The sequence below is a fragment of the Amphiura filiformis genome, chromosome 1 (genome assembly GCF_039555335.1).
Source record: "Amphiura filiformis chromosome 1, Afil_fr2py, whole genome shotgun sequence".
NCBI classification, from domain to species: domain Eukaryota; kingdom Metazoa; phylum Echinodermata; class Ophiuroidea; order Amphilepidida; family Amphiuridae; genus Amphiura; species Amphiura filiformis.
This window is the reverse complement of record NC_092628.1, coordinates 92354456-92373233: the sequence shown is the minus strand read 5'-3', so window position 1 is coordinate 92373233 and position 18778 is coordinate 92354456. Positions and strand designations below refer to the sequence as shown.

At 38.5% G+C, this 18778-nt stretch overlaps 1 protein-coding gene and 1 long non-coding RNA gene across 2 annotated transcripts; both read right to left on the bottom strand.

The window, feature by feature from the left end:
- Positions 1 to 674: 674 nt before the first annotated feature.
- On the bottom strand, positions 675 to 2605 carry LOC140164360 (uncharacterized). Its single transcript, XM_072187639.1, has 2 exons — positions 1686 to 2605; positions 675 to 693 (listed from the first exon to the last, which is right to left on the bottom strand). The coding sequence occupies exons 1-2, from the start codon at positions 2603 to 2605 to the stop codon at positions 675 to 677; spliced, it is 939 nt and encodes a 312-aa protein (XP_072043740.1).
- A 10242-nt stretch (positions 2606 to 12847) lies between these two features.
- On the bottom strand, positions 12848 to 18778 carry LOC140167572 (uncharacterized). The gene is made up of 3 exons (XR_011861063.1): positions 18627 to 18778; positions 15795 to 15965; positions 12848 to 13007 (listed from the first exon to the last, which is right to left on the bottom strand). It is a non-coding gene; the product is annotated as an uncharacterized lncRNA (long non-coding RNA).

The following is an 18778-nucleotide window of genomic DNA, read 5'->3' as shown; positions in this document are numbered from 1 at the left end:
TTTCAAACGTAATGATGAGGTAATCACCAAAGAATGGTAATCTCTATGCAATACAAAATCGTTGAACGATTATAATATTGTAAGCAAAGCATATCAGTCTAGTAACGACTTTTATTCATGTAGTTTAAAGCAAGATCAACCACTTTGCCACTCGAACACAGAATTAGATGGCAGTCTGATTCTGAATGTATTTGTAATTTGTGTTGCAATTTGTGTAAAAACGATATTGAAGATATTGTGCCACTTTTTCACGTGTACATCTTTGATAACTATTAGGATTGATGCTATCAAGTTAGAAAATGATTTGTGTGCCAAAAGTAATTTCTGGTTCCTTTTCATGGCTGGAGACCTTGACATCATATCAAGCTCCATCTAATGCTCGGTGATTCTATAATCTATGATCCTATTAACGGTGTCAAGGTAAGTTGAGACGCACAAGCCATTTTCGACAGGTTTTGCAAATATTATCTAATAAAAATCCCTTTAAAAAGGATGCGTCTGGTCCGGAGAGGAGATTGGATGCGTTGTAGATATGGAAACAGACTTAAGAATCAGGAATCAAATACTAGTACATGTATTCTCATGGCCTTTATAAAAATAAATGGAGTTGGTGGTAATTAAATATCAAAATGATAAGAAAGTTTGACAATTATTAGTTTGTATTGTTGATGGTATTAGAGAAACAAGATATGTCTGAACAATTATATAAAAAAAAGACTTTAGTGAAATGTGTGAATTGTATTTGGCTATTGATTGTATACAGTTTGAAAAGTTAGCTCAATTTATTAGAAAGTTGCCACAAACATGTTGTAAGAAATGTAATGCTGGTGGAGCAGCGACAGGTGTTTTCGCTCACTTGATTGACACTGTTTGACCCCATTGACCCACATGATCTTGGACCCGGATGACATCGGTATAATCCTTGTTGCAGCATGATAGTGAAACTGTTCCGCCCCGTTGACCCCATATGACCTTTGATCCCGGATGATTAATTAATTAGTTAATAACATTATTAATTCATTTATTTAACTGAAATCTCTTACTTTCTTCATTTATTAAGAGTTAATATATTTAAGCAATCCCCTGTCACAAAATGGTATAATCACATTTCATGATGGGTCAAAGAGCCAGTTTGTGCAGGGCAATACCTGGTATATGTGTAACGTCATGGTTCTTGTAAGCAGAAAAGGAGGCAGGGCTACCACATGTAGTGATTTTATTACTCTGTCGGACAGTGAGCATGGTGAGTGGTGTTATAGCATTGGGCTTTAGAGAAAAAAGTTTTAAATTGTAAAATATAATCTAGAAATATTGCACTGGGCAGTATAAGTCAATTCCAACACTATGTATGCATCAGGTGCCGTGGGACCAGACGCGAAAAGTGCTCGGGTCTATAGAACTGAACTCCTTAAAACAGTTTTACTCTGTATTATACTTTATCAATGTAGGAAGCAATTTTAGACTTCTACGCTACTCAATTTTAGTACACTCACCGGAGCGCTTTCACCGGGTCAACCGGCGTCTTCAGCGGATGTTATTGCTCTGAAGATTTGTTGTTGCTAGTGATGTTGTTGGAACACCTCCGATGACGTCATAGATGTAGATGACGTCAAGCTTGAAGATGTGGTGGCGCCCCTTGGTTCCGGGGGGTCAGGAGGTTGTCCCAAACAGGGTCGATGTCTAACCCTTTGTCACCGTTCAGTCGAGGTCTTTTGGTTCTGATATGGATGGCTTCCAAGACCCTACGAGGGAAGTCCTTAGACTCCCTCTCTAACACTTTAACGTTTTCCCAGTCAATCTGGTGCCCTTTGCTCCTGTCAATATGTTCCTTGATTGCTGACTTAAAACTGGCCGCTTTGGATTTATGTTCTGTTAGCCTCTTTTCGAGCTTGCGTCCAGATTCACAAATGTATAAGGAGTCACAGTCTTTGCAAGGGATGCTATACACAACACCAGATTGTTTCTCTTGTTCAGTTTTGTCCTTTGGGGAGACAAGGGACCTACGTAGGGTATTCTGCGGTTTAAAGGATGTGCTGACACCAGCAGAATTAAAAGCCCTGCATAACCATTCCGAGAGGCCTTCCACGTACGGCAAGGTGACAAAAATGCCCTTCTTGCAGCTATCTTCGTCGCTGTCCTTATTTTGTTCTTTTGGTTTAGGACGCGCCCTGAACAATGTCCAGTCTTTGTAGCCACTCTCGTGTAGCACCTCCTTCACATGCCTTATCTCCTCCGATTTGTCGTCAGGATCAGTGACAACAGTCTCCGCTCTGTATAAAAGTGTTCTCACGACGCTCAGTTTATGCTCCAGCGGATGGTGTGAGCTAAAGTTCAAATACTGATCCGTGTGAGTAGGTTTGCGGTAAACTTGGATTTTCACAGATCCGTCTTGTTTCCGAGAGATTAGCGTATCGAGGAAAACGAGTTGCCCGTCTCGCTCTTCCTCGCGCGTGAATTTGATATTAGGGTCCTGACTGTTTATGTGGTTCGTAAACTCCTCCACATGCGACGATTTAATTACGCAGAAGGTGTCATCCACATAACGATACCACGTACGCGGTGGGTGAGGAGCAGACGCTAAAGCAATACGTTCAAAGTGTTCCATGTAAGCGTTCGCTGCCAACGGGCTACAAGGGCTGCCCATGGCACACCCATCTTTTTGCTGGTAATTTTGGCCCCTAAACACAAAATATGTTGTATTAAGGCAGAAGCTTAACAATTGGATAATATTGTCAACACTAAGGTTTTCAGCACTGTCTACTTGCCAACTTCAAGCTTGACGTCATCTACATCTATGACGTCATCGGAGGTGTTCCAACAACATCACTAGCAACAACAAATCTTCAGAGCAATAACATCCGCTGACTGACGCCGGTTGACCCGGTGAAAGCGCTCCGGTGAGTGTACTAAAATTGAGTAGCGTAGAAGTCTAAAATTGCTTCCTATTTACGTTTACCGCTACGTATGAATATACATCATTATATTTATCAATGTAGTTTTTATTTATTTGTTATTTTTATGTACGTGTTTATTTTGGATGTCTATGTATCCTATTGTATATATTTCTTTTGGATGCACCGCTTTTCACGTGTGTAACTGTTTTGAAAAAGTGTTGTCAAATAAACTATTATAAAAAAATTATTATACATTGAGTCTCCTTGATTGTCAAATAAATGAAATAATCGATGAGAGAAGAGCTGAGAAGGTTAGATTTACAGCAGTGGACGCGGTTCACCAAGTATTTCTAAAAGGCCAAACAACCAATGTAGGTACAGGCAAAGTTCGAGGTTGTGAACTTGCCTTCATAGAATAAAGACACGGCTTGTTTTGCTCTAAGCTTGTTGTCGTGTTTGCTACCGAGTTCTACGAGTATTTGAACTTGCCTTTAGTTTTTGACTTGAATTTGTTTTTAAACTACAGCATGTAGTGTCCGCTGTTTGATTTTACATGTTGTTGTCCATCCCTGAAGAAGAGCAGTTTATCTGCTCGAAACGTCGGGGTTTTTTTTTGTCGTCTGTTTGGTCTGCTTATGTGCACAGTGATTTTCATCACTTGTACACTTTTGTACTGTTTTCCTGACACTTCTGTGGGCTAATTGGCAATTTTTGGCCATCATACTGCAGTTACTGTCCGTTTTCCTATACACAATACACAGTGCTCTTTCCCATTGACGCGTGACCTTTACAAATAGCCCTACGTTAACAGTATGGGGATATGACTAGTTAACGTCGCTGTGTGAAAAATAACCGGCCAATATTAAAAGTACTCTTCTAAAATTCTAGACAATATAGTTTTGTAACATGTCCTAAATTTTTAGCAAATTTAGATGTTTGGAAATACTCGTACTTTGGTGTTTTAGGAAGGATATGTAAACGACAGATAACACCAAAAATATGAAGAAATTATTTCTAAACCGTGTTAAGTCAAAAATCATTATGTTGCTCATTTTCAAGAATGCTGGTTTACAAAAAGCACGACATTGTCTGATTTCGTGAACAAAGCCACACATAACATTGTTTCCTTTCGTTTCCTTTATAATCGGTTACCCAACTGAAGCTATGAATACCATCTTTATTGCGATATCGCACATGAAAACAGTCACTTGTGCACAACCAGAGAAGATCCGATTTAATCAGTTGAGCTGTTTCAATGAGTGTTATCTTGGTTTAATAGCTTTTAATGGGGTTAAGTCCTGCAAAGGTCGAGATGAATTCTACTGTAGACATGACTGCATCATGTCGAACTTTGCCTGTACCTACATTGGTTGTTTGGTTCTCTATGTCTGCTTTTGTGCATAGTGATTTTCATCACTTGTTCCAGTGCACTTTTGTATTCCTATTGATCCATGTCTTTTGCAGGTTTAACACTTCCGTGGGCCTTGGAGTCTGAAACCACCAATATTTTAAAGCTAAAAGCTGAATTTAATAAGTTGCAAAACTCAAATTACACATATATATGCTCATTTTAGTCATTTTCTTGCCTACCAGTCCCCTTAATGTATAAAAGGAAAAACATTTGGCCCCAATATTGAGCCTTGGGGCACCCCTGAAACAACGGGAAGCCAGTCGGATTTAACCCTATCAATAACAACCCTCTGATTCCGCCCTGTTAAATAAGGGCGAAGAAACCAATTGAGGAGGTCAGAATGAAAACCAAAGGATTGCAATTTGTGAGGCAATAAGTTATGACAAACACTGCATGAATAAATGAGTTTTTACTTTTTCCTTTTTGTCCACAAATATGTTAATAATAAGACAAATTAAGTGAGCAATACAGCAGAATCATAATTACTAACACGATATGGAAGGTCTAAAGGATGTCTATAATCTATATTGATTGGAAATGACATTTGTAAAAGTCACAATACAATCAAAGCAATGGGCGCATCCAGATATTTTTGGCTCTCCCCCTAAAGAAGACATGGGAAATCTTAATCTTTTTTAAGATCTGACCTCGTAAATCATAAGACAAATGAAATAAGAAAAAACAAAGCAAAGATCATAGCCAGCAGTAGTACATAGAGCATCATGCCTACGGATTTCATCACAGTCTTACCTTAGCACGCTGGTAAGCAGCGTTTGAGATGGTGTTAATCGATAGTCGATAACCGATAATCAATGATCAATCAGCTATGAATATTTAATTGGATTCTAAAAATAATGATCACGGACTCTCATGTTCAAATGTGTGTGTGTGTGTGGGGGGGGTGTATACCCCCCTCGCATGTTGGTGCTCGCAATTGCTGAGGACGGCTTTTTACCCCTAAAGAAGACATGGGAAAACTCAAACTTATTGGGAATCCCATGTCTTCTTTGGGGTAGGTGCCGTTAATTTCTGGAAGAGCCCAATTGGGGTCTACGTGAGTCGTTATTGTAAATTACAGGACAGTCGATATGATATTTTGTATATTGCGTCCAAATTATATATATATATATATATTGTCATTAGATACAATGGTACTTGCATGTCAAACAAATATCAATACAAAAATAGTAAATACATGGTGTACCAAAATGATTGGTACCCATCAATTTTCATGTTTATTGAAAAGCCTGCCTCTTCCAAATACAACATTGGATACTCTTGAAATGTCCAGAATGTATAGTTTTTGACTTGTTTTACAATTAATCTATATATAAATTATTTAGATCTTATTTTGAATTTTGATGTGTCAGGCTCATCCATTATAAATGAAAACTGATGGGTACCAATCATTTTGATACAGCTTGTACAAATAAGGATGGAAAAGCAATACAAAATATTAACGATTTTTGTCCCTTGAATATTATTTTTCTTTTCAAAATGCCGCAATTGTTTAACTTCATTGCAAATAAGTTAATACTGTTACATCATCGGTTCTACGTCGAATAGCTCTATGAGTGTGCGTCATCGCGGCTCAATGATATGATGATACGATATAGGCTACTACTGCCACTTTCGAATCATCATATTGCATACAAGGCAAGCATCGCTAATTTTAACATTCATCTTTACTCTGTGATTATTTCTCCACTCGTTGATACCATGGCAAATGCATTTTACATCTTCTGTGCCACGTCCTTTAGCGTCGCTGTTGGTACAGTCGTTCTTAATCTTCTAACAACAATCGCGTTCGTTTGCGAAAAGAGTCTCAGAGCCAAACCCAGCAATTTGCTTGTTTTAACGCTTTCTATAACGGATTTGATTTACGGTATATATCTTGGAGTGTTCACGTTTGTTCCATCTTTTGTTACTATACAAGGTTATCCTTATGGTGAGATTGGCTGTATGTTTGCCATAGTATTGGGTCACGTCATCCTCGTTAGTAACTTGCTTTTGATTGCTATCAGCATCGATAGAGTATTACTGGTTGTATGGAATTACTCTAAGTATGTCAAAACCCAAACTGCATCACGAATGAAATGGATGATTGGATTGTGTTATATCTTTGGTTTGATACCTGCTGTCGTTGAAGCGTGTGTCTGGAATGTCGCGAAAAGAATAAGCCCGGCTGCTGCTAATATCAACTTCAAATACTACTGCCTATCCCCTCCACGGAGAATCCAGTGGTTTGGACTCGGCATTTCAATTATCAGTTATTGTGTTCCCGTTTTTGTAATTGCCATTCTGAGCGGGATATTTTTTCATCTTCTGAGGAAAAGGATAAAGAAAACAAGACAGATTGGTCATGTTGGTATCGAACTTGGAACCAATACTCAAACAAACGGTGGCACTGAACCAAGGGCCTCTGAACCAAGGGCCTCTGCTGCCGACAAGCTAGAAGACCATAAAACCGTAGCAAAAAATCGCTACATAAAACCCGCTGTTACATTGGCCGCACTCGTTACTGCGATGGCGATCTGTATGTTACCTTACTGTGTCTACATCCTTAAAGGCGTGTTGTGTCCTGAGTGTAAAACAGATCCGAATATGATCTTTATACTAATAGGCTTGGTGCAGTGTAATCCACTTCTTGACCCAATATTTTACGCAGGGACACAGCGGACGATAAGGGATTTTTACAAGAACAAACTCATGAAATTGCGACGTGTGTTTAAAAGGACATGAAAGCATTAATGAAAGACGCTAATTTTCTTGCTCAGAAAGGCTAAGAATAGGTGACGAAGAGCGGAATTCTTCATAGAAGTTGAATGTAAAATGCAATGCATGTAAATGTACGTAAATCACTACCCTATAGTAATGTAAAAATATTTATGTAGATAAATATTCTTAAAATTTCACTAATGGTGCACATTTTGTCATCTCTCAATTGTATTATTAACAAGTCTCTTTTATTAACAAGTCTTATCTTTTAAGAGACTTAGAGACTTGTTAACAATAAAATACGTTAACATTAAAATGGTCTAATATGTTCCAAAATATCTTGGTCAAGCTATTATAACACAAATTCTCAAAAAATCTACTATTGATTCCAATGAGTTGCAAAATTATAGACCGGTATCAAACATTGTTTCTCAAAACTTGAAAAAGTTGACATTGATCAAGTCTTTTCCATAGTGCTTATACTTCCAACATTGCTCTATGGTGTACCTCAGGGCTCGGTCAAAGGCCCTCTGAATTTTATCATCTATACCTTACCCGTGGGTGACATTATTCGTAGTCACTTAACCAGAATTTTCACATAATGTTCTGACAATGTTCACATGTCCATATCATTAATATCAGAGATACGAATACTGCTGGCGGCGAAAGCTTGCCTGTTATAGAACATAATTATATAAAACATGGTAAACAGAACTTAAAACTGGATGATGAACGTATCGAACTTGGAGCCAATAATCATGCTAATGTGTTTAAAAGGGCATGAAAACATTAATTATCGGCAAAGAAAGACCCTTGCTTCTGAGGAAAAGGATAAAGAAAACAAGACACATTGGGCATGTTGGTATCGAACTTGGAGCCAATAATGTGTTTAAAAGGGCATGAAAACATCAATCATTGTCAACGAAAGACACTTGCTTTGTTTGCTCAAAAAGGGGTGACATTCTTTGGTGAAGATGCATGGAAAATGCAATTGTATTACGCACATCACTGTAATAATATAAAAAAGTTTTTGCGGATAATATTTTTAAAACGTTACTAATGATGCACATTTTGCCATCTCTCAACCGTATCATTAAGGTTATCAACTGTTTGAAACTGTTGTGCTTTGATAGTTCACGGCATCTTGCGAATGGTGTGGTAGTGAGCTTTGACAAACATTGTATTGATCATTTCATAGCGAGAAGAATTCAAATACCACAGGTACTGTGGTTCTTGAGTTATGTTGTAAAGATGGCTGAAACAACAACACTTTTGTAAAACGTACATAACTCATTCACAACAATAAATCAAGCAAGCTGTTTTGGCTGCTTCGACCAACAATACCTAGTCTACCCGTAACTAAGTCTCTTAGTCTCTTAATGGTCAATCTATTGTAACCCAAATTCTCAAGAAATCTTCTATTGATTCTAAGGAGTTGCAAAATTATAGACCGTGTCTCGTAACTCATTGAGAAAGTTGTCACTGATCATAATGTCTTTGTATTTCTTGGTGAGTATTTCCAGATTGCTCTCTATACTGCCAACACAACCGAGACTGCGCTCCGGTTGAAGGTAAAGAGTGGCATATAGAATGATGCAGTTGCAGTGGAAAGGCAAGAGGCAGTCTTTCTGATGCTTCTTGACATGTTCACAGCTTTCGACACTGTCGACCACATTGTGTCGTTGCAAAGGTTGAATTAGAATTGGTTTGTATGGTACCACTTTGAAGTGGATTGAAAGTTTTCATTTCATTTCATTTTATTCGTCAGCAAGCATTTATGCCCATATGATATTAATCCCAGATATACGCATGTAGTATAAACACATAAAAAAATGTAACTGCCGTCCCCCCCTTCCATTATTTAAAAAAAAACGGTGTATCATATTTGACATAGCCTCTGCAATATTTGTTGCAATTATCCCAACATTGCTGTTGCAGCGTACATAAATTAACGTAGCCCAAGATTTGAAGTTACAGCAAAAATCCTATATTGCCATGTACAGGGTGTCCCAAAAAAAGAGGCCCCACATTGCGTCCTCTTTTTCTCCTATTTCTGAAAAGTTTATTAAATAAATTTTGGTATGTAAAGAAACCTTTAATCGTTAGCTTTAATAAACCAAAATATTTCAATCGGCTCACAACTTTTGAAGAAATGCCCTTTTGAATAAAAGTACCCGTTTTTCACTCTGTCCACGGATAGCAAACAGATTTTTTTTCCTTTGTGGCAAAATCCAAGATCTTCGCAAACGTATTACTGAATGCATTCGCAAGTATCCGGCACACAAGGATGGTACGCAACGCAATTGATGCAATGAGGACAAGGACTGAAACCTGTATTCGCCAAGGAGGCAACCAGGTAGAGGGCAGAGCAGCACAGTAAACTCACTTCAGAAGAACCAAAGACAAACCAAACAGCCTTTTAGGGCTACCTTTTATCCTAAAAAGAAAAGAGACTTATGTTGTAAATAAAAAAAAGAAAGCAAGAAACAACAAAGTAAGAAACATAATAAAACAAAAAGCCATAAATAACCAAGAAAAAAATAGGTATTTGCAAGTAAAGCAAAAGAAGTCCCATTTTACCTAGACTACTCCGTAGTCCACTTGCCCATTGTCATGATTGTGCATACTCTGGATATCGCATTTAAGCTTAAAACTCCGATTTAATTAATTTGTGCACAATTGATAGATTTTCACAACTGATCATCTTTTCAGTCACCGTACTCCCTCTGTATGTTAGCTTCCCAAGTGGACTACTGACTTTGGATTGCGGTTAACATTTTTAACATGGGACTCTATGGAGAACTAAAATTGGTCATGATGTAATGCATCTATAAATGAATCTGGCTTGTGATTGGTCGCCCAGATCTCGTTATTGTTTAAATCCTCCCGACACGTACCATTACCATTAACTATACATGGTACACATCTATCTTTGGAATGCGGCGCTTTTGTGCTGGCGCGAAAGTTGGTGGATGAACGTACGCATCTAGCGCGTATTGTACCACCATGCTTAGTCTTGTGGTTAGATTTGATTGATAAACAAGTATGATTGACAGTGTGTTTTAGAGAACGAAGTCCCTGAGTAAAGTTCTGCTTAAAAGTGAAAGTCCATAGTCGATTTTTAACTCGTAATAAACGGGCAGATTCTAAAATTAGAATTGTTCAGTATTGAAAGGCCATTATAGTTATGCCATTATGATATGTTGCATTCAATAATATAAGCCTACGTATACTTTACTTTTACAAATATAATTATATAAACTTTTTCATAACCATTTTATACTAGTATTTTGATGTAATAAATATCAGTATAATTGAACTGAATGCGTTCATCATGATTAATAACATATTTTTATTTATCAAAAATCGACTATGGCATAGTCTACATTTTACCCACAAATTAAAATGACACTATTAACAAAATCCATTGCCCATAAACCCACCGGTAAAGCCCATTCCATAAATAAAGTTATTTTATAAAGTTATCATTGAGGAATGTTTGATATTCATGCATGGTATGTGTATTCCTTTTCAATCTTTGAAATAGCCAAACCTTCTCCGTGGACAGAGTGAAAAACAAGTACATTTCTTTAAAAGAGCATATCTTCAAAAGTTGTGAGCCGATTGATATAATTGTTTTGGTTTATTATAGTTAATGACTCACGGTTTCATTACATACCAAAATATGTTTGATCAATTTTTGAGAAATAGGAGAAGAAGAGGGCACAATGAGGGGCCTCGTTTTTTTGGGACACCCTGTATTCAGTATCCATTGAAGGAAATCTGTACAGCTCTCGTTGGATTATTCATTTTGTTTCATGCATTTCAGGGGATATAAGCATGTGATACTCAATGTGACAGGTGTCACCAACAGATGTAATCTTTGTGATCTTGCTGGCCCACAGATTCTAATCTGTGGTTGGTCAGAAACTTGTCATATTTCAATCCGATTTCGATATGGGATTAAGAAAACAAAGACCACTGATGTGAATAATGATAATTGTGATTGGTTATGACCCTATGAGGTTTTGGCCTCCTCTAAATTCACGAACTGTCACGAAACAAGAAGAATAAATCAATGAGGGCCAAAAACATTATTTTCTTCTCGTGAATACTGAATACAAGACAATACGAGTTTGCTGCAACTTTCAAATATTGGGTTTGTTTTATTTAAATGTACTAATACCAGACATGATAACAATATTAGCACCATTTAAATTATACCAAATGAGGCACAATGCCATCGCCCGATATCTTCATGGCAGAAATCGCCATGGTAGGTTGAATCCACAGCCACGCATGGCCATTTTGTTCCGACCTTTGAGACGCATAATGAGCCGAGGGACATCCGACTAAGGCTACTGACAATAGCCTGGTAATTGCCCTCTCTCTCTCTCTGTGTGAGTGAGCATGTATACGCCATGATGAGGTCAATGGTCATCTGCTTTTAGACTGCCCCACAGTGAGTGCAGCTAGCCTACGTTATGCTATAGTTCGGCACATATAAAATCAGAATTTTTTTCAGTTTTTGACTTCAAGACACGCGTTTCTTTCCCAAGACGCAAGCTAACGACTAATTCTGGCTTCTTTAGACTCAATCAATTACGGGAGATATTCATCATTTTCTACCCGGTATCCAAAGATTTATCGTCTGAATATCAAATCGTGCATAGCACATTCTCGTGTAGCGATCCCGGGTATTCATTTCACTGTCTCTGGTGTATAATGTAATTATTAACGGGGCGATGTCGGTGTGTAAGGTGTCATAATGCGCAGAAATAAATTTGTGATGGAAAGTGTAAATGTGCTCGTAGGGCACCCACATTTTTTTAAAGTCACACGCCCTTTCACTCGTTTTCAGAGAAGAACGGCAGCCCTTGCTCAGATTGACGCGAATGCCCTGTTATTCTGTTAATGAGCGACATATACAAGGAGCTTTGTTTGCGCAGACCAATGTCTAAGGCGCGTAATCGGCCAATCAAATTATCACGTCTGTAGTTATGTTTGTCAGACGATTGAATCAGCCAATCAGAACCAGTGCCATAACTACCGGGGCAGAGGGGGGCAAAGTGCCCCGGGCGCTACCCTTAAGGGGCACCAAATTAATTAGTGGTAGGCCTTATTTGTCCAAAATTCTGCGCGTCCCGCGCGCAAATGTTTCAAAAATTTCCCACGTCTAAGATATTCTGGGGGGTGTAGGGGCGCAAATTTTGTTTCTTGCCCCAGGCGCTACCAAACCTAGTTACGCCACTGATCAGAACCCTACTACCGTGTTTACACTGTGCCCACTCTCAAAATGTAAACAAGTGCCATTCTTCTTTGAAGGAAACTGTAGTAATTATAGCCTCCTTTTTTGGTGTAAAAAATTATGACCCTCACTATTTTTGGTATACAATTTGTATGACCCCTAGTATATTCATGACCCCATTCTGAAGAAAATGACAGCCAACCTGAAGCATTCATCCTTGTTCACCTTAACTGATATTGGAGGTCAAGCTTCACCTCGATCAGCTTACTTTTTGCTCACAAATTTGAAGTCAACTTTCACTATATAAAGTGTTCTGTTGGGCCAAGCTTCACCATGCATCCAAAAGGATTTTCATTGTCTCACCATTTATGCGTTCAATTTGTCACCATGCATCGGTTCACGATAATAATGCCTGAAAGCGAAAAGCCAAGTTTAACCTTAATCATACGAATGCTTTTATTAGTTCAAGCTTCACCCAGAAGTTCATTTTGATAAGTCTAAACTTAATCATCGTAAAAGCGGTATCCAAGACGAAGAAGAAAATAGTGAAGCTTGACGTGGCTTGAGGAGGTACTGAGTTCCAAGATTCACAATGATGCCCACATTAATGTCTTCTGGATCTTCTTATTGTGGGATAGCAACCCCTGTAAACATGGTAAATGTATTCCTTATTTTTAAGATGCTCGCTTGGCTTCTGTAACAGTATCCACATCAAGTTGTGAAGCAAGTGTGTATGCTGTGGATAGAAAAAAATACGATTATTATTGACATACCTCTGTTGAAATGTTCTCATTCCTAAAACACTATTACAATGTACCAAATCATTGTATATATTATCTTCAATTAATTGTCACCATAATTAGTTCCTTCTCCTAATAAACAAGAAATCAAGGGCTCAGGGACATAACATCTTAACTCAAAATTGCTACTTTGAGTGCACTGTGTAAATACAAACCATGATGTAGATCTATATGATTTTGTGTACATTAAAATTTTCATATTAAAATCTCATTTTCATCACAACGATACTGTGGCGTATATTGGGGTGCCACCAGTGTTGAAATATGCCTCAAAAAGTTACAGGCCAGCCAGGCTTGACCTTAAAAGTTACCGGCCAGCCAACTAAATGCCAGTCAGAAAATTTCCGCCAGGCCAAAAGTTACATGCCAATGGCGGCTGACTGGCCATATTTCAGTATGCTGGGTGCCACCCCAGTCCCAACCTTTCCCTGGTTCTGGAGTAAGGTGCATCTCATGCCCCTCTTGTCAAGCAAATTTCTTGTCCCTAGTCTCAAAACATGCCATTGGTCAATATATTACTGCATACCAAATTTAAAATTATTCCAAAACCATAAGAGGGGGCCTCCGTGATGCTGAAATTGTTGGTCAATGACCATACCCTAATGTTAATGTTAGAAATTATTGCTGCCTTATGCATTTTAGTTCATGCAGTTAGGACTATTAATGAATAAAGATGTTAAAAAAGCATACTTGTCTCAAAATTAAACATAAGGGAGCTATCTACAAAGACCAAGTTTATGTAAACACAAATGGCTGCCTTGTGCTGTCTTTACTGTGTAATTGTGAAATTGCTAAAATATTCATAACTTTCCTATTTGTGCTAACTTTGACCTGTTAGGCAGATAATACTACAGACTTGAGATCACACACTTGCAATTGCATCTAGACCTTGCTCAATTTGATGAGACAACACACACAGGCCTGATGAGCTCGAGGGTAGCCTTGTTCAAGGCCTTCTAAGATTTCCTCCCTGCTTGAACTATTTTTGGGCTCATGAAGTCAGTGAGGGCCACAGATTACAGCTATTAATGACCGTGCATATGCTGAAAAATTGAACTTGGGCTCAGTCTACGAACCGCCAAACAGCCTTGTCTCGCCATACGAGCTCGCAGGCACAACCCGAGTTTGATTGTTCAACTTAATACACATGATTATAAGCAGCCACAGTCTGTGATGGTCATATCATGGACAGGGTTGTAGCTAGGATATATTTTAGTGCTGGGTGGCATTTGATGAAAATCTTGCATATTTATTTATTTATTTATTTATTTCTTATTTAACCTGGGGTGACCAATCAATGCACTGGCATTGTTCTCCTTAGTTCCCAGGTGGAAATTGTTTGCCAAAATAGACCAAATTCTTAACTAATTCAATAAAATGGTGCAATTTTGGCCTCTGAGTGGTGGGCTCCAATGCTAAAATTGGAGCAGAGAAATAAGCTCAAAAACCGATTGGTGGGCTCTACCGCCCACCACCGCCCACTGTAGCTACATCCCTGATCATGGACTTGCCAAGCCCAAAAGTTGTGATAAGATTCAAGTGCTGGTCATGAGGGAGGAAACTTAGAGGGCTAGCCAGAGGGCTGAGGTTCTTCAAATCTTGAGATTGGATATCTTCGATTGGCACTGCTTGAGGAAATCAGAGCTGGGTTTTACTCCATGCTCAACGCTCATTGATATTGAGGGCATTAATGTCATTGAGTGATGCTTTGGTACATGTACATGTATGCTTCAGAGTCTCAACATTCTGGGGGAAAGGAAATCAGGACCATATTGTTTATCTCTGGAATATGAAGTGTGATCCAAGGATCATGCACATTGCACAGCTAGATCAGCAAGGGCTGCAGATGGAGTCATTTCTGTAGACACTGATGAGGGTTTCCCAAATCCAGTTCCAATAAGGCATATATGTGTCATGATTATTTACGTCATTCTGCTTCATACTTTGTCTTTCATCTAGCCTAGCATCTACAATGCTCTAGAATTTTAAACTTCTGAGTTTGCTCACCACTACCTATCCACAACTTCACGATATAAACCACCTCTGCTGAGAACTCCCATCTGAAGATTTGAAGAACCTCAGCCTCCATTCTTTTAACATATTGGGTGCTTTGACTGCTGTCTCATTAAATTGAGCAAGGTCTATAAATGTGCAAGTGTGCGATCACTCTTCTGTAGTAGTATCAGCCTAACAGGTCAAAGTTGGCACAAAAACAGTAACGTTATGTATTCACAATTACACAGTAAAGACAGCAAATGGCAGCCAATTTTGTTTACATAAACTTGGCCTTGTTATTTTTGAGTAAGACTGTTATTTTGATCATCTTTTATTCATTGATAGTAGTAAGTACTAAGTTACTAGTACAGCAGTCATTTGTAATGTACACAATGCATGAATAAAAAAGCTGCCTTATGCATATGGTATATGGCTATTGACCCCCAAAACGACTTTGGAATAATTTTAAATTTGCAATGGGGACAAGAAATTTGTGTGACATGAGGTGATGAGGGGCACGAGATGTACCCTATTCTGGAGCCACTGATTTTGTTTCTAGATATTTGTGTAACTGCATTTCACAAAATGACCAAGTGATAATTTTGACAAGTTGGTAGTTTCACAGCTTTGGGGCACATCCATTTTGTATCCTTGCCCTTGGCGCACAACCCCCTAGCTACACCAGGCAACATGAAAAGAAACATATATACGGGAATAGCTGTTCTTACCAACAATGGCTGGTGTGTGTCATTCATGGTCTTGTTTGATCACATCTAATCCTGTTCTGCCCCACTGTAAAAATCATCCATCAATCTTCTACATAGTTTTGCAAATGTCTTCTCCATATCCAGTGTACTTGGAAACACAAACACTGCCATGCCTGGAGTAAGCTCCACCATCTGGAAGTAGTAAAACAGTTCAGTATAATTATAACACTTACTGGCAAAGTTCATGGAGATTGAATGAAAGTTAAAAATTGGCTCAAATTTATTTAGCTGTCAACGTCACACAAGTAGCCTCCAGGTACTGTATTCACCATAATTAGTTCCCTTCTCCTAATAACCACCCTTAAAGAAACTTTTGAAAGACAGCTGTACAACTAAATTCATCAAATGTCTAAATAAAAGTATACCTCAGTTCTAAACAGTGGTGGCACTACTAGGGGGCAGGGGGCATTTGCACATAAAAAATAATTTTATTAAAGAACATCCATGGATCACTTGAGGGTCTTAGGCAAGATTTGAAGGTTTGGGTGTGTAAATTGAAAAAACTGGGTGTGTAAATTTAAACATTTGTGTACAAAGTATAGGCCATGTGGGCAAAAACTGGACGTGTACAAATTTGGGTGTGTAACATTTGCTGGCTGCCTAAGCCCTACAATCAAAGAAATTAATGTTGGTACACTCGGGCATACTAAATGTAAATCGCCACCCCTCTCCCCCAGTTCAATGTTGATGAAAGCACTTTTTCCATTGGGCTCTCCAGTCTCCCCAACATTGATTGAGGGGAATGGGGGAGGGAAGAGGAAAGGAGAAGGTATGTACTTCTCATCAAACATAGTTATACTAATTTCACTTAACTCTCAGAGCGGCAATGAAGAGTTCCAACATATTGTCAAGGTGTACCAACTATTAAATTCCTTGATTGTAGCTTCCAAGACTATTTTTGGTACTATTTGTGATTTATCCCTCAGAATGGATAAAATAAAAATCAAATCAAATGCCTTGATCACACTTCATCCAGCAGGAATATCTCCAATATTCTACATTTCAATTTTTTATTTACGATTTAGCAAAGGAATATACTATAGATAATGCATGATGTATATATCGAATTTTTTATATGATGTATTTTATTGACACGAAATTTTATACAGGTAAAATATGCCCTTCCTGACTGCCATTCTGCCCTTTTTTATGTCCTCTACCAACGGCTAAAATAGTACAAAATATAATATTGCACCAAATGGCGTCATTTGCACCTCAAATTTTTAAAAATCGATAGCTTCACAGGGGGGACACCCCTCTGGCCCCCCACCCCAGGTGCTAAAGCAGCCATTGAGTGGCACTTTGCTGTTTTCTTTTATTTCATGTGGCACTTCAACATATTTGAGGAAGCCTAATCTACATGATACTTGTTGTGAACGAGCGAGCAGGAAATTGGCAAAGTGTTTCCGTAACTGTTTTCCTTTATAAAGCCATTTTAGAGTGTTTTATTTAAAAGGCTCCCCTTACTTGATATCTCTAGCTTCGAATTTCAATTTTTTTTTTTGCACACGATAGTTACGCATTCGATGCTAGAGTGCATTGCTAAAATGTTTTTCGTGGGACAGCGTGCAATCTTTTGTTATATTTATTCTGTTTAAATGTTGAAATTTGGATGAAAGTTATTTTGATGAGTCAACTACAGTACGGTAGGCCTATCTTTTGAGCAAGATTTGCCTATTTTGAACAGTCTAAAATTTTGCTAAAGTTTAATTTTAGCAACATTTTTGATGCGATCGTCTGTCGTGATCAGCTGTGTAGTTTATTATTTTACTTCTGAACTTCCATTGCTTTACACGGTACGTGTCATGCTTCAGCGAATCCGACTAGATTTTGAATGCAATGGTCTCTAGAATGTAGGTATGCTAGGTGAATTCAAATTTGCCATGAAACTGCATCATTTTATATATCAAATTAAAGCCCTTGAGTAAACAAAGCCAAAACTGAAAACCTTTTTTTCATAGCACTTTCCGTAGCAAAGATTGACTTTCATCAAACAATGTCAAAAAGATTCAGCTAGCAAAATTCCCCAAAACGGCATTTCGGGGGTGTTTCTAGATCTTAGTCTCATTATGATAGCAGCTTTTTTAATGGAACTGCTATCAAAATCCCTCTAAAATTCCATGTGCGAGTGACTTATCACCATAAAAAATCATATGGTCAAGTGAAGTATAGAAAACATATTATGTAGGTTTCTTTCTTCGGACACAAGTTTTAAATTTCTATGTAAAAATGCATTGACATTGTCGGCGAATTTGGCTGACTAGCAAATGTGTTTGCCTGGCATACAGTCTATAGAATGTGAAGCTATCGGTGAACAAATTCTTGGCTATCTCTTCTCGAGCAAGGCACCCATGTGTGCCAAAATCACTTGCTCCCCCCTCGGCTCGGCTTGCCAAAAATTGCTTGCCCCACCCCTTTCGGCTCGATAAAATTTTCTTGCCACCCCCCCATTTTACCGCCAGGAATTTTTATAGGGCATTAGGGGGTGCTTATTTTGTACAAGTGGACTTTTTTTTCCAGGTGGGGGTGGCAATTTTACATCGCACCCCCACCCCCAACCCCCCACCCCAACCCCAGAACCCCCCCCCAGGCTCATAATTATTGCACAGCCCCTACGTCAGAAGTAGGTATAGTGCAATAGATAGAACAGTCCCCGGCATGCCCGGGAACAGCCCGACCGAGAGAATGCTAAATATCTTTATCATGTTTACTTTAAGCTTACCCATGTTGTTACCCGGGCTAAGTTAAACACACGTCCATGCGTCACACATATTTTTAGACTGAAGTACTTACTTATAGGTGATAGCTGCTAACGAAGCTTCTTTCTTTCTCCAGGTATGCCAGGATATCAGTAAAAGTAATATTAGTGGATGAATTATTCACTAGAAAGAATAAGATGACTGGAATTCTTCTTCGCATGTGTGTACATATACCAATCCAGCTGA

What these genes read in the sequence shown, in the direction of transcription:
- LOC140164360 (XM_072187639.1), bottom strand. Translation starts at nt 2,605, where the DNA reads ATGGAACACTTTGAACGTATTGCTTTAGCGTCTGCTCCTCACCCACCG.